Raw genomic sequence first — 22,111 nt, 5'->3', positions numbered from 1 at the left:
CAAATTTTATACACCACTGTGTGAAGTGTCGCAAACTCAGAAGAGGCACAGAGGAACAAAAGATGTCTGATCTCCCAACGCAGCGCTTAGATCCATCTCCACCCTTTACATTCTGTGGAATGGACTGTTTTGGTCCTTTTCTAACCAAACAAGCTCGCAAAGAGCACAAGCGTTATGGACTTCTTTTTACATGCCTTTGCTGCAGAGCAGTGCACATAGAAATGTTGGACAACATGACTACAGACGCCTTTATCAATGCGCTCCGCTGTTTTATAGCCATAAGAGGAGCAGTCAGTGAGATTAGATGCGATCAAGGAAGCAACTTTGTCGGAGCCAAAAATGAGCTACAAGAAGCTTTAAAACAAGTGGACTCCAACCGCATTACCACATTTCTTGCAGAGAAGCAGTGTGACTTCAAATTAATTCTCCTTACCTTACATAACAAATAACACTAAAACTTGTAAATTATTGCATATAACAGGGAAATCGTTGCATCGCTGCCTAAACATGACGAGGTACGTTAGCGCCCTCTAGTGGGTGAAAACTTAGCCTTTATGCTTAGTAGCGGTCAGCAGCTATATGCTCCGTAAAACAACAAAATACATATCTACAGGACAAACTTTGTTACAAACCTTGTTCCCTCATCAACCAGGTGCTAAGAAACTGCTTTCGACTCAGTGTTGCACCTTAATAGCCGTTCTTTTCCCATTCCCGTCCATTAACCATAGAGCACACCTTCTCTCTGTGCATTAAAACTCGCGCTTCTGCCATATGGTTTACGCCACTTGATTTACGGCACCTTGTCGCTCTGTGACTTTCAAAATAAAAGCATTCACTCCAACAATATAATAGCCACTCATAAGTTTACAAAACACTTTACCAAATATTAATGAGGTCATTTACACTCCCACCAAATCATTAAGAGCTTAACTGGGAATTAACTGAAGCGATAATGATTTCCTAATGAAGAAATGACCCGTAACCATTAAACTGTATGATAACACATAGTTCCATTGAACCTTAAACTTTAGAATACAGTTAAACAGTCTCTAATAGCAAAACCAGTTTCTGCACTGGGCGTTCCACTATAGAACGTTTACTTGAACATTGTCCCTTCTCAGTCTTCCTTTCTCCGAAGCAAATCCTTACTTTTCTTACAAGTCCGTCTTTGTCAGTTACTGTGTCCATTACACGTGCTAATCTCCATTCATTGCAGGGTAGATCATCCATCTTCTCCATGACAACATCTCCAACTTTCAAGTTTCTCCTTGGAGTGTGCCATTTCTGTCTTGTTGCGATGTTGGATAGATACTCCCTTTTCCAAAGTGACCAAAACTGTTCTGATAAGTACTGCACCTGCCGCCACCTTTTACGTGCGTAAATATCCTCTTTGATGAATGTGCCTGGAGGGGGCAGGGATATCTTTGATTTCATAGTAAGCAGGTGATTTGGCGTCAAGGGCTCTGGGCTGCTTGGGTCACTTAGGTTGTCCACCGTTAGAGGCCTGCTGTTGACAATCGCCATTGCCTCATAAAAGAATGTCCTTAACGATGCGTCATCCATTCTGCCAGATGAAAGTGAAACTGTGGAGCGCAGAATGTTTCGAACTGTCCTGATTTGTCTTTCCCATACACCTCCTGTATGGCTTGAATGAGGAGTGTGCATTTTGTTGTAAAACACGGCAACTGGCCAGCGCTGCAGACAGTGTACTCCCGAACCATCTGGTCCATCACATCCACGCCACACTTTGTTTTGTTGTAAAGGGTGACAGTGTTTGGCTTCCTTTTGGTAGTGTTGGGAAGCTGGGAAGAAGGCAAGTCTAGGGTCTAGGTCTAGGTCCCATGTGTTTCCTTGGTACCAGGTGGTGTTACCCTTTTCCCTGCGGTGGGGAGAAGCAGACCGCCCCGACTCCGCAGCAGCAGGGAGGCCCCACACTCCAGACCGCAGTCGGATGGCTAACTCCTCCTCCTAGCCCCCCCGCTCCAGCAGGCCGCAGAGAATGGGGGTGAGAGTTCATGTGCATGTTAATATATGCATTATCTATTTCTTCCTTTAGTCTTTTCAATTTAATTTCTTAATAATCTGAAAGAGCATCTTTCTTCATGAATATGTTTAATTCATTCATAATACTGATTTCTTTAGAGTCATTTGTTTGTTTGTTTTATTTCTTTGCTGCGCCTTATTGCTGCTTCTCTTACCTTGATTTGAAAAATACCCATTTTAGTGTGTGATTCATATTGGTATCCCCAAATATTCTGCAGTTTTTTCCACTATATTACAAAATGTATCATCACTCAATAAATAATTATTTAGCTTCCAAAAACCACGTAGATTACTTTGACTTTGTTTATTGCCAACTACGTGAATTGTGATCAGTTTATGGAGCAAAATCATGAGAAGATTCTGAAACAGAATGCAAACATGAAGAAGATATTAACCACAAGTCAGTTCTGGATTGTAGAGATCTATTTGCATTGCTCCAGGTAAAATCTTCTGTATCAGAGAATCTCCATACGTCTATATCTGCAAGTTGTTCACAGAAAAACGCAGTGCTTTTAAATTGTGAGTGTTGAGATGTTCTTATTGGTACTCTATCTATAAGATCGTCTGGAGCATCATTATAATCTCCTCCAAGAATCATGTGGGCTCCCTTGTATTTTGATTTTAAGAATCAAGTTTCTCAGATAATTGTATGCACATAGATTTGGCCTGATTTGTGTTGTTATGACTGTATAAATTACAGATTATAAAGAAGGTGTTGTCCAATTTGAAAACCAGAATAATGCATCTGCATTCATCTGAAGACAATGACTCAATAATGTTACCTTTAAAGTTGTTAAGCAGAATGGCTACTGTTGGGTCTGTGCTTCCACAGGCCCCGCTGGTTTAGAGACTTATTCCCCTTAATGACAAGGAAGCAAGACGAACAGCGATTTTACTTGCGCAAGGGAGGATCTCAGAGCAGCCCTTCTGCCCTCCGTCTTAGACCACTTCGAAGAACCGGCCTCCGCTTGCCGCCTTTTATTGAAAACAGTTAGAGTACACACAAGCACCACCCATTGTAAACCCCCCTATGGTTATAAAAGATAAGGTACCGTGTGTATGTGTGTGCACGTGTAAGCACGTGTGTGTTTGTGTGACCTCCTGCTCACCAAAAGGATCATAAAAGCAGGAAACTTACTAAGCAAGAAAACAGAACCCTCCCATAGGATGTGCCTATAATAAACACTACAGCCTCCCCCACCAACAGGCTGGGGAGGGCAATAGAAACAAAGGAATGTCTTTGATCATGCTGTTTGAACTAAGACTTAAAAATTTAAGTAACACAATGATAACATTTAACAATTTAAACCTAACAGCTACGCCTGCCGAATGTTGAGAGGCATAGCACAAATAACAGTGATCACCCCACCCTGCTTTCCAAAATTTTACATCATTATCACACGAATGAGTTTCTTGTAGAAAATCAAATCAGAATTTTTCTGTCTACAGAAAATGAAAATGGACTTTCTTTTGGTACTGTCATGAATACCTTGAGCTTTAAGGGATAGTATTTTTAAGCCTGCCATAAGGGAAGAAGGGAACGAATAAAGTGAACTGGATGTCTATTAAATTAACTAGAAACTTATAAGGTGCTAAGGTATAAACACCTAAAGAAGATACTCTCAAAAGGGAACACTAAGTTTTGAGTACCTACGTAAAATTCTTCAGACTTTTTTTCTTTGTTTTTTTTCCAATGAAGTGACCCAAATGCTGAAGCAAATTAACATTTATACTCCTATAAAAGTTTGTGTTTAACTACTCACAATGTAAAACGCAAACAAGTCCAAACATTACCATAATAATGTTTGTCAAATATTCGTACGACTAACTTGGAGGTATGAAAAGTTTTATAGAAAATATAAAGAGGTTATTATTGGTTGTAAACATATTACCGAATGAACCTGAGGTATTTCAAATAAAAAAAAAAAATCATAATGTACATGTGTCACAAAATTATTAAACATTGAACAGTAACATTGTGAGCCTGAGGTAGTTGAAATACCTGTTAATGTTAGGTAATTTACAAAGGGAACTTAAGGTACATCTTGCGATTCTTGTAGTAATCTCTTCTTTATGCCGTGTGTCTTGTAGCATCCCCGGTTGAAAAGATGGTCTCTCAAACTGATGGTTCACAATCCTTTTATTAAACAGCCGTGTATGTGAACACACCGTAAGAGCTACAACATACAGAATAAAAGACTATTAGTAAATCAAACAGTGTGTTACCTTTAACCTTTTGACTTATTCATTAATCACAAAATAATACTTTTAACTAATATCATGTCAATACCAAAACAGTCAGTGGACTTTTTATTTTTAAATGTCTTCACAATGTTAATTATTTCTCTATGAGTTACAGCACCAATAAACATGGAGGACACATTCTGAGTAATATGTTTATTTAGGTCGTTATTATTTCTTGACTCTGGAATTTCTTTTTCTAAATTAAAACCAACATTTACAAAGAAATCATTAAATTCATTTGCAATGTCTTTAGTTTTATCAAGCACAATATCTTTATCTTTTTTAAAATAATCTGGATAATTCTTATTTTTTGAGCCCTTTTTGATTATACTGTTTAATATCCTCCATGTTTCTTGTGTGTTACTTCTACTTTGCTCCAATAATTTGTGGTAATATTCTTTCTTACTTGTTCTTATAATATTTACTAATCTATTTTTATATAACTTGTACTTTATTTCAGCATCTTTTGTCCTCTGTTTTATGAATCTCTTATATAGATTATTTTTCTTTTTACATGCATCTTCTATCCCCTTTGTGATCCATGGCTTATTTGATCTGTGATGCTTTCTAGTGATTTTCATTAAAGGACAATGTTTTTCATATAGTGAAATTACAGTTGATAAGAATGCATCATACGCACTATTTGAATCTTCATTTGCAAAAACCTCAATCCAATTGTGTTCCTTTAAGTCCACCTGGAGGGCAGCAATGGCTCTTGTTGTTCTATGTCATATCATATCAAATATTTGATTCTTTTGTTTAGTTTTAATCCCAAAATAATTTTGAAAAATTGCAAAAACAGGAAGATGATCGCTTATATCAGTTATAAGAAGTCCACCTACTATTTCATGGTCAATTTTATTTGTGAATATATTATCTATCAATGTAGCTGTATCAATTGTTATTCTACTTGGTTTTATAATTACAGGGAAAAGGGAGTTACTATACATTGTATTGATGAAATCTGTTGTTTTCTGATGTCCATTTGGGTTTAGCAAATCTATATTAAAATCACCACAAATTATTTGCACTTTTTTATCATTTAGGTTGCTAAACATAGCAGCAAGTTTTTCATTGAATATCTCAAGGCATGAACCTGGTGTCCTATAGATGCAACTTATAATTATATTGTTAGCTTTTTCAACATGAATTTCAATAGTGACACATTCCAATATGTTATCTATGGTGCTTGACATGCATTCAATCAGACTACATTTCAAAACTTTATCTACATATAAAGCAACACCGCCAACACCGTAATCTACAGCTGTGGCCAAAGGTTTACAGAATAAGAATTGTTTTCACACATTTTGCTGCTTTTGTTTTTTAATATCTTTTTGTAAAACGTTTTCTGAAGTGTACTCCAGAAACGTCGGACAAAAAGATCTAAAAACACTAAAGCAGCAAACTCCATGAAAACCAAGACTGGCCGTTCTCTAAAAGTTTAGCCATTCCTTACATAAAATCATGATTCCAAGTTTAACACAGAAAGACAAAATACATTGACAGTAAACTACATGTGCACTTACGTGATTCCAGCGCTTGCAAGAAGTCCTGTAGATGGTTCATAATCCTCATTTCCACCTGTTCTTTGTTGGAGCCCTTCTCGCTGAACTCAGGATGGCATGTTGCAAAAACGAAGTCAGCATCAGCCTGGTAAGAAAGACAAAGAAAATTGTGACTTTATATGAATCAAGACTTAATTGTAATTGAGATCAAGGACCTATTATTTTGTCTTTATTCTAAGTAATTGTATTCTTTTGTCACACATAAAGACAGGGACTTAAACGTCTGTCTCATGCTGCTTGCTAGTTCTTCTCATTTAATCTTATAACTTTGTATAGATCAAGTCTCTTTATAACTCTGTAGGTTACATGTAAATACTCCTTGTTAAAAGGGATTTTTTCATTGCTCCTGATGCCTTGTGTTTGCTCTAAACGGTTCAGGAATATTAAGCAACTTAAGACAATTTTGAATATTCTTTTTCCAGTGCCACCATTAATTACATTCTCTACTGTAGGACTTAAAGTATATACTGTAAAGTAAAGGTAAAGAGCACTTTGAACTGCTATTCACAATTACAAGTGTTATCCCTACTAAAGTCAACATTTACTCACCTTAACTTCCACCCCTGGGACAAACAGCGATTGGCACATGTTTTGGTACTGCTTCAGTAGATCAGTAAGACCATAAAGGTTGAGCCCATCACGTAGCTGGGAGAGGAGAGGCACCAACCGAAGTGTGGCGTGAAGAACAACAGCACTGAAATGCAGAAAGGAAGAAAAAGTCGCGTGCTGCTAAATGAAAAAAAAAAAAAAAAACTTTTTTTGGGGGGGAAACAGTAAAACAGTTTTACCGAACAATTTCTTCTTTCTTTTCGACATTAACAGGTCTGTGATAGCCACAACTCAAAATTTCATCAGTGAGTTCTGTCATTTTATCTTCTGTTGCCGAATCAACCTTAAAGGACACAAACATACAAATTAACATGACCAATTCCAGAGTCCTATAATTTGCAAATAACATAAGGGATGGTAAAATCTGTGCTAAACATGTAATTCAAAACACTGTAGAGCAGTGAAACCTATAAAACTTAATACCTGGGAGATAACAGAAGTATAATGAACATCACAGACATCCTCTTTCCTAATGTTCTCAATCTGCAGCTCTCCATTGCACAAGTACTGGTAACACCAATCTTTGAGGCAGCAGGGTGGTGGCCCACCTTGCGCCAGACTAACTGCCCAAATTTCACCAGCACTACTGTGAGAGGAGAAGAGATAAATAACATCAATCAGGTAATTTCCAATGCGTGTGTGTGTACACACAACTGCGGACCCCACTGCATGTAAGCAAGGCCTACTGGAAATTTCCTTGATCAAGATCCAGCAAGGAATATTTGGGAGCCTTCGCAGTCTGGTCACTCTCAATGACCTGTTGCTCCAAGCCTGCAACCATTTCTTTTAACACAAATAGTTAGTCAGGTTAAGTAGCCATTTTCACTCCTATCAATTTAGATCACATTTTAAATACGAGTACCTGTGAGGAATTCTTTCCGTAATGCCCCTGTATCAATTCCTGCCTCTCCGATGAATGTGACCCTCAGCTGATTTGTAGGCAATGCCTTTTTTTGCCTCTTCCACTGTGCAAGTCCCCGCTCCACCATATTGGATCTTGAGACAGTGATACGGAATTCTTCCTCTGTATTCACAGCAGTACTTATGGCCTGCAGGATTTCATCCAGGCTAATGGAGAAAAACTCGCAATTACAAACATGATACTGGAAACCATGTTGTGTGTATTCATGTGTATTCGTTAATGTCTTTTAGGTTTTCAAACTGAATTGTGTCACCACTAGCAGTATGTGACTTTGACCTAACAGAAGAAGAAAATGCAGTAGACGGGTTAAGCCTTTAGGTAGCTGGATTCCTTTACACAAAGGGTACTTGGCAGAAATTGTTTGAAAACCACTGTACAGAGCATTGAAGAAAGACTACTGATGTGTACAAACCTAGAAATGCCCATCCTTTGTTGTGAAGGTAGGTTTGCATTGCTGTAATGAAAAAATGCCAGAGTAAAAACCACATCACTTGACCTCAAACATGTACTGTACAAAAGCAACAAATAAAACAATACCTTTACAACTTAAAAACTTAAAAGAGAACTTCTTCAACTGTGTTGTAATAACTTCTGTAAGACTTAAACAATTAAAAATGTTATGGCAACAATGACAAAACCTAATGCAAAAAAAAAAAAAATTATAAGGATCAAAACCAAAGTATAACATACATGGCACAATCACTAACAAAGCATAAAATGCTGTCTATCAAAATATAAATTAATAGGTGGAAAGCAAAAGGATTGTAGGGAAATTCTCAAACATACGTTGGAAGCCATATTAAAAGACCGCATTACCTCTCACAACACTCGCTTACATGTGCCTCCACCTCATTCTGAGGAAATGTCTCACCGCAGACAGGGCACACAATCTGTAACAGGAAACAATATCAACGATAGAATCAATAATGCCTCAAAGACAGACATTCAACACGTTGCACTCAACATTACCTTTGCAGTTGAGGACAAAATAATGACATCTTCCTCCACATCCTGTCAAGACAAGCAAAGAAAGGGGAAAAAACCAGAAACTTTAAAAGAATGGAATTGTGATGTGATTGCATACATCTGATTGTTGCTTATCTGTCAACTTTCATTACAAATACAGCTTACATGGGCTACCCACTTTAAATATAAGGAATAAATCCAACCTCTAATAATGAACCTCTTCAACTTGGCTATTGTAGGACACTTTAATCAAACTCAATTTTCTCCCCATTCAATGTAAGGCATCATATTTATGTTCCCGTCTTTGTCATGCATAGTCAAATAGATAAAAGTTAAAGGCGTACAAAACTTCACCTTTAGATGTGAGTTAAGTTGATCATCTTCTGTATGTGGTATGGGATGTGGTGCGTCCTCTATGTCTTCATTACAAGTCTGATAAAGGAGAATAGCAAGTACAAACTTAATAAATTACCTACAGAAACACAAGCAAGTGTAGTGACATCCACAACATTGAACATGAAGCTCCTGACTGATAAAAACATTTTCAAAACACGTTTCAGTCATTACGTAGTTTTATAGGACAAAGCTACGTGTAATGTGATCTCCCAGACTCATCCATGCAACGGGACTGTACACACCTCCTGTGCATTAGTATCTGAAGGCTGACATGTTTCAACATGCAGTGCTAAGAGTTGAAGTGGGTAGCTGGTTTGACATGAGTGGCACATCGCTTTTGGCATATTGGAGAAGGAGCTAGAGTCAGAAGGCAGCGGCTGAGTGTCTAGCTCTTCCTGGATTGGAGCAATGTAAAGGACGGTCTTTCCCCCAGCACTTGCATTTTTTAGCAGTGACCCAGTATATCCACTGTCCTCAGGAGGCACCATATTTAGTTTCCGAGAACCCCATCCACCTGTCGAGAAAAGTGAGTGACTCAGTACTATTCAAAATGTGGCAGTACACATTGCAGTGCATTCATGGTCATGATATCATCAAAATTCTTCTATAACTATCAATTCAAAAGTTGGAATGGCCATTAAGAGGTTTTTTCTACCTGCTCCTTTGTAAATCAGCAAGCCCCCAGAAACACTTTCCAGTTTTGGATACAGATCTTTGAGTCTTGAACATACCTTTGAAATAAACCATCGGCCACCAAATTAATTGACTCTGAATAAAGACAAACACTTTTTGATCGTTAACTTACAACAAATATATTTTCCTGTCAATGTGGAGCAGTGCCTTACCTCATCATGACTGTAGCTGTCAGGTATCAGTGTAGACCTACGTCCCAAACCAGCTTGCAGATGGACAAATTCTTCACTGCCTTTTGGGGTAGACTGAACAAGCTTGGGTAAGAGATAAAAATTAAGTTGTATCTCTTTAACTGGTGTGAATTGGTTGGCAGGCCCTCGAAAGCACCGGCGCTTTGCTTTGTTTCCATAAAGAGCAGGAAAAGACCTGTGAAGACATGTTGTAAGTTGATATAAAATAATACAATTGTACATCTGAACAAGTTATGGGTATTGAGAACTTAAATGAGTAAGTATAAGGAACAACAAGTCTGACAAAGGAACAAATACAACAAGGAACCTAGTCATTTCTGTGTGGATACTTGGTCGGCCATCTCTCCCTCTCTCCTGACTCATTTCCTGTCTGCTAGAATGACACAATATTCAGAAGATGCATCACATCATTTTATGCTAACTAATTAATATAGTACAACAGTAAAACACATGTCAAATGATTCAAAAGTCATTTGGTAATCTGTGCATGTGTTGTTTGTGTCTAGCTTCACAAAACCTGGGAGGCTCTTGGTGAGTCTGAACACTGGGCCGAACAGTGGTAGAAGTTAGTAAATTTAGCAGGTGTCTTGCTGACCTGACAATTTCTGAACTGTCTGCCTGTCAAACACAAGAATTGAGGAGTATGTTAAGAGTACTGTGTATTTAATCATACACTATGTAACAGAAAAGTTATATATCATATCACACCGAAGTGATCAGTAATGATCCAGACACTGATGAGTGTTAGACTAAATATACACTGTAGCTAAGGGTTTTAAGTAAGCTAAAGACTTGGGATGCTGTGTGAGACATAAGAAAACCCAAATAGCAATGGTTTTGACATTCTTTTGCACGTTTTCCTACTGTAGGGGCCTCTGCAAGTGTGGAGGACTCCGGAGGGCTACAAGATGACAACTTTGGGATTCTATTGAAAGGAGTCTTTCATATTTGTTTGTCAACGCTGAACCCAGGGCAATCTACGCTAAATTAGCGTTTTTAGCTAACAGCTACAACACGCATAAACGATACTGTACGGGTATTATTTGTTAACATGACGCTTGTTCTTATACATGTAATACATTTATTACCAACCTGAGAGTTTCTCAACTGGTCATTTGACATCACGAATGTCTTCAGAAGAATTACTCCAGCTCCAGCTCCAGCTCAAGATGTCGTAGATTGCCACTTGCGGTCCGCTAGTAAAACGAAGTTCGATTACTCTGCGCGCGATTACGCAAGAACCGGAACCGGATGTAAGTACCAAAAAACTGAATTTTGGAACTGAAATTGAATTGTAGAACTGAAACTGAATGGTGAGAAGTGAAACTGAAATTATTCGAGAGCTGAATTTTTAAAGGATAAAATGCAGTTTCAAGGCAAATGAATTCATTTTCAAAATATAAAATTCAATTTCAATTTAGTGATGATCATTTTCAAACCATAAATTCAATTTCAAATTAGACTAATTCAAATTCAGTTTTCAAAAGCATTTATTCAAGTTACAATTCAGATTCAATCTGAGCAATTCAAATTCAAATTTAACTTATTCAATTTCAGTTTCTGATGGCACAGATTTCTGCCCATAAACAACACTGGTCCGGCCGGGTTGAGTCAAACGATGATTTTAATGATCACACGCGTGGGAGATGGACACCGTACGCAGACAGCATCAGATCTCAAAATGGTGGAGCATTGATCAAACTCTTATAGCCTCTAGTGGCCCCCACCTAATCATAAAAGCCTAAACATTCACATGCTTTCTCTCACACGGCGCCTAAGCTACGACCTTGGCTCCCTGTTTATCTGCTCCTGCTGAGATGGGGGAGAAACCTCTCCAGTATGTTCTGTTCTCTTCTAATCAGACAAATAAGGCGATGACTTTCTGCGAACAGCATTTCTTATAACTCAGCAGTATAATGCATCATAAAACAATATCAATCATTCACAATAAATCAGCAGTCTAATGTAATGCAAATCAGTTTAACAAATGCAATAGTTATCAGCTTCTTCTAATTCAGGAGAATAATGCAAACTAAAACTACATAATAATTCACAACCTTTAATTAGGGGTCTAACATGGCATAAAATAATATTATAATCTCACACTCCCCCTGATGAGCTCGTTAGAATAATGAGCTCACCTACACCCTGTAATCCAGTGTGGCCGGGTTCATTTCTTCTCACTCCTGAGGTCCTTTGTCCCCCTGATGGGCGAACCATCTGTGAGATGACCTCTGTGTTTGCGCAGGTCAGATGCAAGAAAAACTATTATTACAACAATAGCAGGTACAGATGACACTCCCCAGTTCTCCCACAGCTTTATTTTGGTGCTACCTTATACCCTTCAGACGTACTCAGACTAGAACCTCTGTCCGAGGAGCTTTTAGCCTTTATTTTATTGCTGCAGCCACCAGTGTCGTCCAGTTGGGTAATCCTCTGCTCTTCTTTCTTCAACCTCAGGGGTTAGACAACCCTTCAGTCGTGGCACAGATCAGGGGATTATTCTGCCCCGATTTCCAACAACGATCTGTGTATCCTCGGGTCACAGCTGTGTCCCCAGAGAAAGGAACAGGAACGTGTCCCCCTTTGCCCAAGAGCCTCTCGAACCTCGTTGGTCTGGTGTCCCTGGATTTCCGCCAACCCCTTCAAGGTTATTGCTGTGTTTATAGGATCCATCCTTTTGAGGTGACTAGCTGGAGCCCAAACGCCATGACACTTGAACCCAGTTGGTGTCTCGGCAGTCACCGTGTCTGTCTCTGCTGCGAAGGATCCTTGTATATCTGTGACCTCGTCTGGTGTCTGTTCCTTTCTCTGTAAGAGACACAAAACCAAAACACCTCTCTTCCTAGCTCTAATAATCTAATGTTGTTATCTACTGATCTTCTGGTGATTCAGAATTGGTTTAGAATATTCAGAATGTCCCAGGGACTTATTCTAATCATATCCTATGTGTGTGTAAGCGTGTTTGCATTTAACCCTCTGCACTCAAGGCATTTCCTACACTTTATCAGTCCGGACCATCAAGCCGAACGAAGCTTATGACCTTCAAAAGACCGAGTGCCAACTCATTATAAGCACATTTTCAAGGTGTGTACGAAAATGATTAAAACCACTCATTTTAACAAAAGGCATCAAAAACAAATTAGCCATTTTTAATCCTAACATTTGCCCCCCAAAAATCATGTGTTTGCTTCCGCCTACTGTCCCACGGTTTCCTCTCCAGTGTGGTACTCAGCTTCTCATGAACACAGGCATTTTATCTTCTAAACGCTATTCAGTTCATTTCAATGATTAATGCTTAGACATGGAAATAATGATTTATGCTTCTCACTGGATCTCTAAAAAAGCCTGGAAACCTCTTGGGTCACTATTAGCTTAAGCTTTACCATACCTAAGTTATTAAAACACAAATGAAGTCATAAAAATGTTCATATAATCCTTGTTTGATGTTAAAACTCAACTTCCCCCCTTTTTTGACACATTCCCATGTGTCAAATCAACAGAGCTAGAAAATTAAAAGAAAAGGTTAGTGACCTCATATCTCAGAAAGTATGCGACCTTCTCCTATCCAGTGTCGTTGCTCCAGTCCTGTCATCCTGTGCCAGGGAATGAAGTCAATTTAAATGCCATGTTAGATCTGTTCAACCCCTGGCTCTGCCCAGAGCCTGCGTCCGCAGAATTGCCAAGAAACAGCTTGTGTTACATCACATAAGTATTATTATCGTTGCTATTTAGGGCGATCGTGGCTCAAGAGTTGGTAGTTTGCCTTGTGATCAGAAGGTTGCCGGTTCGAGCCCCGGCTCGGGCACTCTTGGTATTGTGTCCGTGGTCAACACTCTTCACCGCCTACTGGTGATGGCCAGAGGGGCCAATGGTGCCATATGGCAGCCTCGCCTCTGTCCAAGGGCATGCAATCCATTATTATTTAAACCAACTGTTAACTGTATATTTCTGTACATTTACGTATTATGATTCATATTGCCACATTCATTGACCTTGTTTATAGGTAATTTCATTGTTTGATCACGTTAAAATGTTCCGAATTTGATGTCTAAACGCACTTTGAAAAGGTCTAATCCCATGTAAAATTAGCGCAACAAACTCTATATAAAATTACTGAAACTAACTGTATTTTCATGAGAAAGTTATTTTCTGTTATTTTACGGTAGTATTTTGGCGCCTCAGCTGCTGGAATATTACTGTTTTTTTAGGATTTGTTTTTTTTCCTATTTATAGATAATTTCATTGTCTAATCACATTAACATGTTCCTAATTTAATGTTTAAGATTACTTGAAAAGGCAAGATCCCATGTAAAATTAGCGCAACAAACTGTATTGTCATTACTGGAAATAACCGTATTTTTATGAGGAAGTTATTTTCTGTTATTTTACGGTAGTAAAATAGCTGCCGGAATATTACCGTTTTTTTAAGATGTTTTTTGTAACAGTGTGGCTACAGGGGCTTTTATAAAGTCCAAAGCAAAATGGCTAGAACAAGGTGAAAGAAATTCTTGTTACTTTTGTGCTCTTGAGAAACGAAACCAAAGAAGAAACAATATATCTGCTCTTAAGATTGATAATAACATAACCACTAATCATTTAGATATCTCAAAACATGTTGGTTCATTCTACAATGATATATACAAATCAAATTGTAATATCAATGATTGCGATAGATTTATCGAGTCAGTTAAAAATTTTGCACCAACAATCTCAGAAAACTTTGAAACTAATTGTGAACGTCCCATAACAAAATCAGAAATTTCAGAGGCACTTCGATCAATGAAAAAGGGCAAATCTCCAGGCAAAGATGGTTTATCAGTGGAATTTTATTTACATTTCTCGGATATCATTGTTGATCCTTTATTAGAATTATTTAAGGAATGCCGTGATAGAAAAGAAATGTCCACAAGCATGAAACAGGGTATTATAACTTTAATTCCTAAACCTGATAAAGATCTTCTATAGAAAATTGGAGGCGTATCACACTTTTGAACATAGATTTTAAGATCATCTCATTGGTCTATGCCAAAAGATTAAAAAAAAAAAAATCTTGATGAGATCATAGCTGAAACGCAAACCGGATTTATGACCAACCGCCATATCAGTTCAAACATAAGGCTTACTTTTGACCTATTACACTACCCTGACAATATAAATAATGGTTCCCTTATTGTGTTTCTTGATTTTTATAAAGCTTTCGATACGGTAGAACATTATTTCTTATTTAAAGCACTGAAAACTTTTGGTTTTGGTCCACACTTTGTGTCAACTATCAAAATGTTTTATAAAAATATTGACAGTTGTGTTATACTATATCCAAATAGTACTAAGATTTCCAGTCATGAGATCTGTTCGCCAGGGTTGCCCAATTTCACCCTTTTTATTTTTGATTGTGGCTGAACTACTTTCATTACACATTTTGAATAGCCCAGTAATTAGGTTTATCTGTTATGGGTAAAGAAATCAGACTGACTCAACTAGCAGATGACACCGTTTTATTCTTAAAAAACAAAGATCAGATTGAAAAGGCTATTTCATTAATAGACAAATTCTCAACTGCCTCTGGATTAAAAATAAGTCTAAATGTGAAATTTTATTTTTGTACCAATCAAATGTCAAATCTTTATACGATATTCCTGTCAAAAACTGTGTTAGATACCTTGGTATTCATGTCTGTAAGAATGACACGGAGCGTCAACAACTCAATTTCTCTCCCAGGATGGAAAAAACTAAAACTATGTTGAACTTATGGCTCCAAAGAGACCTATCAATTTTTGGTAGAATCCTTTTGACTGAAGGTGTTTCCAGATTTGTGTATCCAGCCCTTTCCGTTAATGTGTATGATTCCATGTGTAAAATTATTTTGTTACCTTTGTATGGAAGAATAAGCACCATCATCTGAAAAATCATTGCTTTGTGGAACTAAAAATAAAGGTGGTTTTGGCCTTCTGGACTTCATGGACCTGAACTATACATTTAAGGTGAAATGGCTAAAAGAATGCTTAAAATCTCCTGGATCATTATGGCATTTCATGCCACATAACATTTTTAGGAATGTTGGAGGTCTACAGTTCTTATTATCTTGTAATTACAGTATATCAAAGTTACCAGTTAAAAACAGCTTGGAAACGATGTTGTTCACATAACTTTTCTCCACATAGATCTATTATCTGGAATAATGAATGTATCACTAAAAGGAACAAATCACTTTATTTGCAGAATTGGATTGATAAAAAGATAATCTATTTAAAAGACTTATTTGACGCTGAAGGCCAACTACTTAGTTATAATGACTTTATTACTGAAAAAAACATTCCCTATCAGATTTAAAGATTTTAGTTCAGTAATAAAGTCAATTCCTAGTGGACTGATTGATTTAATGAAAGGCTACAAAAAACAGAACACACCACATGCATCCGTTAACACTCTTTATATAAATGGTATTGATCTCTTAAGCAAGAAATGCACCAATAAACATATTAGAGAATGTTTGTATAATGCGAAGAAAATAACTCCAAGAAGGAAGTTTTTTTGGAATGCTATTTTTGAAAATATCAACTGGGATAAGGCAAGGCTTATTCCTTTTAGATTTTGTATCACAAACAAAATAAGAGAATTACATTTACAACAGGAAAATACTACATAACATTTTAAAACATAGCATATACACAACATTTCAAGATTCTGTGACACTGATAGAAAATGTACCTTTTGTAAAACTAAACCTGAAAGTGTAACCCATTTGTTTAATGGCTGTTCATATAGTGCTACATTTTGGAGAGAACTTGAAATTCTATACTGTACAAAACAACATACAAAGTCGAAATTGAAGGGAAGGACATTCTTCTGCCCTCAGCTGAACGTCTCTATCCAGCTTATGCAGTGAGCTAAACATTAAATGGCTTCAGTAAACACTCAGGAGACCGCGTGGCATTCTTCAGAGCTTTACTGATCCTTATTTTCCTTTTTCTTTTTTGTAAAACTGTAATAACAGAAACAGAATACAGTGTATTCACTCTCCATACAAATACACAAAGATTATATTAACTATTGTTGACTTGTGTAAACAGTCACTACACAATCAAGAGATACAGAGACGGTAAGAGATACAGCTAACACCACATGCTGGTATGCTTCATGTTAGCAGGCTAAACAAAGGGCTAACAGCTAGCTTGTGCTAGTAATGTAACAAACTCGCTAAACACACAAGAAGCTCATTACTTTGCTGAACAAGGTACTAATAAGTGGGAACAATAAACCGTTTTGCCACACTTACAGATTATGCCTTTTCAAGGGCGTCAGATGCAGGAATTTACAGAGACACAGCCAAATGGACCTTCCCTGTCGAGCGCTGGGAGAAAACCACTGCTTGCGCTCTAACATGGTGCTACCCTGTCAACCCACTAGATGGCAGGCTTTGCCCAGACAAGATCAGGAATAAACATATTTTCTGACATGTTGCAACAGTTAATTACAGAACGAATGATTATGACCCGCCATATAACAAACTTATAAAAAACATACCTTAGAAACAACAGAAGAGACAGAATACTCCCCGCCTGACGTCTGCAGGACGTCACACCCACTAAAGCTGAATCCCACTATTACAAAGGATATTAAGGGTCTTTCAGACTTAGCTCTTAGGTACCAACAAGACAACTTCACTGATCGGTCTCAGGTACACTCTACATTCGCCACTGCGGATGATCTTGACTTCAATCTTCCTTACTCTGCCATCTTGACTGGGGAAGGTCTTTGTGACTAGCCCTAGTGGCCAGTCAATCCTGTTTTCTTGTCCTTCTTTGAGCAGGACCACATCTCCAATTTGTAGATTGGGCGTTGATGCCCTCCACTTGCGACGACCCTGTAGCCCGCTGAGGTACTCTCTCCTCCATCGTCCCCAGAAGACGTTGGCTAGGTACTGTACACGTCTCCATTGCGCTCTAAACAGGTCCTGATCGTGGAACTGACCTGGTGGTACTGGGGGCGCACCAACCTTTTGTGTGAGTAGCATGGCAGGAGTGAGAATCTCAGGATGCTCTGAGTCAGCAGAAACTGTGGTAAGTGGCCTTGAGTTGACTATTGCAGTGACCTCTGACATGAATGTCACTAACACCTCATGTGTGAGCTTTGCATTTCTGTGCTGCAGCAGCATTACGTCAAGGATCCGCCGACTGACGCCAATCATGCGCTCCCAAGATCCAGCCATGTGCGATGCATGAGGAGGGTTAAATTGCCACTCACAGCTCCTGTCTCCAAGATACGTGTTGATTTTGTCATTATGACAACCCTTCTTGTCGATTTGGAGTTCTCTGCAAGCACTCACAAAGTTTGTGCCGCAGTCAGATCTGAGTAGCTTAACAGCACCTCGCATGGCAACGAAACGGCGCAGAGCATTAATGAAAGATGAAGTGTCCATTGCTTCTATCACTTCGATATGTATGGCACGAGTGCTCATACACGCAAAGATCACTGCCCATCTCTTGGCCTCTGCTTGACCTCCTCGTGTCTTTCTGACTGTAACAGGCCACGGACCAAAAACATCTAGGCCCACACACGTGAAAGGAGGGTCTGTACACATTCTGTCTTCTGGTAGATCTGACATGATCTGCTCTTGTTGCTTGCCCCTTAATCTGCGGCATATGACACAGTTGAAGATGACACTACTGACGGCTCTTTTCCCACCCACAATCCAAAAACCTGCAGCTCTGATTGCACCTTCGGTGAAGTGTCTGCCCTGATGACATACTTGTGCGTGAAAGTGTCTGATTATGAGCTGGGTTATGTGGTGTTTACTGGGAATGAGCATGGGGTGTGTCTCATCTGTTGACAGTTGAGCTCTTGCGAGCCGGCCACCGACCCTAAGAACTGCATCAGCGTCTATGTAAGGACTCAGCTTGCTAAGTGGACTTTGTGTGCGAATGGACTCACTCTGCTCCATGCGCTTGATGTCATCCGCATACACCTCTTTTTGAACTGCACGAATGATGGTAACCTTGGCCTGCTGGAGCTGTTCTTCTGTAGCATAGTTGTTGCACTTGTGCCATCCACGACATGTGCTCTCTGTTTCGCCTTTAAACGACTTGGCAATGTGCAGCAGTCTGGCAATAGTTTTCAGCAGACGACTCCAATTTGAGAATCTCTCGAACCTTGTGGTCCCGAGCTCTTTTTTTGACAGAAAGGTGGCACAGGATACGATATCTGGGCGCAGCTCAGTGTCGTTTTCAGGGAAAACAAGGTCAAAAGGTTCTTTCTGTATTTGTCGTTGGCCTGAATCTGTAAGGAAGGCAGGTCCGCTAAGCCATGTAGAGTGAGACAGATGCTCAGCGGGCAGTGCTCGTGTGGCATGGTCAGCTGGGTTTAGCTGTGTGGGTACGTAATGCCATTGGTGGGTCTGGGTAGAACGCCTAATGCGCTCCACACGGTTATGCACATACACATAAAAGCGTCTTTTTTCATTGAAAATATATCCAAGGACCACCTTCGAGTCGGTGTAGAAGTTCACCTCATCGATAGTAGTGTGAAGCTCCTGCTGGACCATTTCCGCCACTTCTACAGCCAGCACAGCAGCACAAAGTTCCAGTCTTGGAATTGTGATGTCTGGTTTTGGAGCCAGCCTGGCCTTTCCAAGAAGAAACCCAACTTCACTGAGCCCATTGCCTGCTGTGAGTTTCAGGTAAGCGACGGCTCCAACAGCTTTTGTGGATGCATCACAAAAAACATGCATTTCTTTTCTCTGAGATTCAGATAGTGAGATGGATGTATACATGCGGGAGATCTTGAGCTGTTGTAAGTGCTTTAGGGAATCTTTCCATTGTTGCCACTTGTCCTGTTTCTCCCTCGGCAGCGGTGCATCCCATTCGCTAATGTCCATAGAAATCTCTCTCAGAATGGAGCGGCCTTCGATGCTGACTGGCACAGCGAAGCCAAGTGGGTCATACAAACTGTTGATGACTGACAATACACCACGTTTGGTGAAAGGCCTGTCATTGATTTCAACTTGAAATGACAATTGGTCTGTCGACAGGTCCCAGCCTAACCCAAGGCTGCGTTGCATGAGTGGGGCGTGTTGTCCACGTTGGAGTTCCTGCGGGCCTGTGGCTAGATCTTCACTTGGGAAGGCACTGACGACTACAGGGCTGTTGGATGAGATCTTGTGAAGGCGGATGTTAGACTGAGCCAGCATCCTTTGTGTTCTGTGAAGGACGTCAATCGCCTGGGTCTCAGAGGGAAATGACTTTAGCCCATCATCTACATAAAAATGGCGCTCAATAAATTCCCTTACATCACTGCCATATTCTTTCTCTCCTTCCACAGCAGTCTTCTTGAGTCCATAGATGGCAACTGAGGGGGACGGGCAATTCCCAAAAACATGGACTGCCATGTGAAACTCGTCCACTTCTCCATCCAGATCGTGATCGCGGAACCACAGGAAACGCAGATAATCACGATGATCCTCTCTGACTGTGAAGTTGTGAAACATCTGCTCCACGTCAGCCATCACAGCATGTGGGTCACTTCGGAATCTGAGAAGCACGCCCACAAGGCTGTTATTGAGATCTGGGCCTTTACACAGTACTTGATTCAGAGACACATTTTCAAACTGGGCGCTTGAATCGAAGACTATTCTGATTTTTGCTGGCTTTTGGGGGTGGTAAACACCAAAGTGTGGGAGATACCAGCATTCTTGGTGGGGTTTGAGAGGGGGTGCCCTTTCTGCATGACCTTTGTCGAAGATCCTTTTCATAAACTCCACATAATGATCTTTCATCTCTGTCTTTCTCTTTAGTGTCTTCCGTAGGGACATGAGGCGGTTGAGAGCCTGCTCTCTGTTGTTGGGTAAGCGACGTCGGGGATGACGAAAGGGCAGGGGGGCGACCCAGTTATTTGCATCATCTTTAGCAAACTCTTTGTGCATAATGTTCAGAAACGTCTTATCTTCTGCAGAGAGTGCCATTTTGTCATCATCAGTAGTTTGTTGAAAGATGTGTTTGCCCAGTTCATCTTTGACCTGTGTGCTCTCAAAAAGGGGGCATTCTTCTGTGATCTTCACCTTTGTGTAGATTCTGTTGCCACAGGGAGAGAGAAAACTGGGGCGGCCATTATCCAGTATGTTAGTCTTGTAGGAGTTCACTGTGGGTCTGTGAGCTCCCGAGAGGCAAACATCCCCAACAATTACCCATCCAAGATCAAGCTTTTGGGCATAAGGTGCTTCATTGGGCCCATTTGCCTGGCGTCGAACCTTGTGAGCCTGGATTACATCACGGCCTAAGAGGAGGAGAATATCTGCCTCTGGATCAAGAGGGGGTATTTGTGCGGCTATGTGAGCTAGGTGATGATGAGCAGCTGCAGCTTCTGGGGTGGGTATCTCACTCCTGTTATCAGGAATCTGATTACACTCTGTCAGTGTTGGTAGTGGTATGGACACTTTTCCGTCCACACCCTCAATGACAAAGCCATGAGCTCTACGGCCTGTTTTGTTCGTTGTGCCAGAGCATGTTTTCATTGTGTATGGAAAGGCTTCACCATGTACATTAAACATGTCAAAAAAGGGAGAACGAGCCAGTGACACATTACTTTGGTCGTCTAAAATTGCATACATTTTCGTTTTCATTTGAGGGGCTGTGCTGTGATATACTTTCACCATGCAAATTTTAGAACAAGACCGTCCTTGTTGTCCCTGTCCACATACCTCAGTGCAGTTAGACGTAGTCACTGTGGAGCTCGGGATGTCTGGCTCCCCGCCGTGTGCCTCTGGTGTAGAATCAAAGCTCCCACTTGTCCAAGGGGGTGGCCCGGCATGCATGGCGGAGATGTGGGTATCGCTTTTGCACTCCAGACAACGAATATCAGCTTTACAGTCTTTGGCCCTGTGTTCTGTTGATGAGAGACACTTGTAACAGATCGAAAGCCCTTTGAGCAGACTTTTCCGCTCATCCAGTGTTTTCATCCTAAACCCTCTACATTTTGCAAGTGAATGGGGCTTCATGTGTACTGGACACTGTTTGTCGGGATCAAGAGAGTGAGTGTTAGATTTGTTGCTGGGTGTGCCAACCTGTGTTTTGTTTGCTGTTAGCGGGGCTCTAAAATGTGATTGTCTCACCAGTGGCCTTTCTATCTTCATGTGCCCAGTGCTGTAATTTTGTAGGATGAAGCTGGGGTCAGTTTTCATTTCAGCATTGCTATTTACGAACTGGACAAAGTAGGAGAAAGGCGGATAGTGCACTCTGTGTTCTTTCTTATACTTGGACCCCTGTTTGATCCATGACTCTTGCAGGGTATGTGGGAGTTTTTCCACAATTGGGTTTATGCCTCTTGGAGTGTCGAGAAAGCTGAGGCCTGGCAGATATCCTTCGTTTTTTGCTGCTTCAAGTTCTAGGAGGAGATCTGCAAGTTCCTGTAGAGGGTGATTGTCTCTCGGAGTAACTCTGGGAAAGCTCTCTAGGCGTTTGAACAGAGAAGCTTCAATAACTTCT

At 40.0% G+C, this 22,111-nt stretch overlaps 1 protein-coding gene across 1 annotated transcript; it reads right to left on the bottom strand.

Annotated features, from left to right (window-relative positions):
• Positions 1-7,146: 7,146 nt before the first annotated feature.
• LOC120743004 lies at positions 7,147-10,964 on the bottom strand. Its single transcript, XM_040046558.1, has 10 exons — positions 9,940-10,964; positions 9,594-9,807; positions 9,404-9,479; positions 8,991-9,262; positions 8,707-8,784; positions 8,356-8,397; positions 8,203-8,276; positions 7,799-7,840; positions 7,327-7,532; positions 7,147-7,247 (listed from the first exon to the last, which is right to left on the bottom strand). The coding sequence occupies exons 1-10, from the start codon at positions 9,993-9,995 to the stop codon at positions 7,147-7,149; spliced, it is 1,161 nt and encodes a 386-aa protein (XP_039902492.1). The 5' UTR covers positions 9,996-10,964.
• Between the last annotated feature and the right edge of the window lie 11,147 nt (positions 10,965-22,111).

Source organism: Simochromis diagramma, unplaced genomic scaffold, assembly GCF_900408965.1.
Source record: "Simochromis diagramma unplaced genomic scaffold, fSimDia1.1 OVJJ01000005.1, whole genome shotgun sequence".
NCBI lineage: Eukaryota > Metazoa > Chordata > Actinopteri > Cichliformes > Cichlidae > Simochromis > Simochromis diagramma.
This window is presented reverse-complemented; position numbering and strand designations above follow the sequence as displayed.

What these genes read in the sequence shown, in the direction of transcription:
- LOC120743004 (XM_040046558.1), bottom strand. Translation starts at nt 9,995, where the DNA reads ATGAGTCAGGAGAGAGGGAGAGATGGCCGACCAAGTATCCACACAGAA. An exon ending in AACTTAACTCACATCTAAAG is followed by an intron (nt 8,398 to 8,706) that starts GTGAAGTTTTGT and finishes TTGTCTTGACAG; the next exon opens with GATGTGGAGGAAGATGTCAT. An exon ending in ACGGAAAGAATTCCTCACAG is followed by an intron (nt 7,248 to 7,326) that starts GTACTCGTATTT and finishes TTGTGTTAAAAG; the next exon opens with AAATGGTTGCAGGCTTGGAG.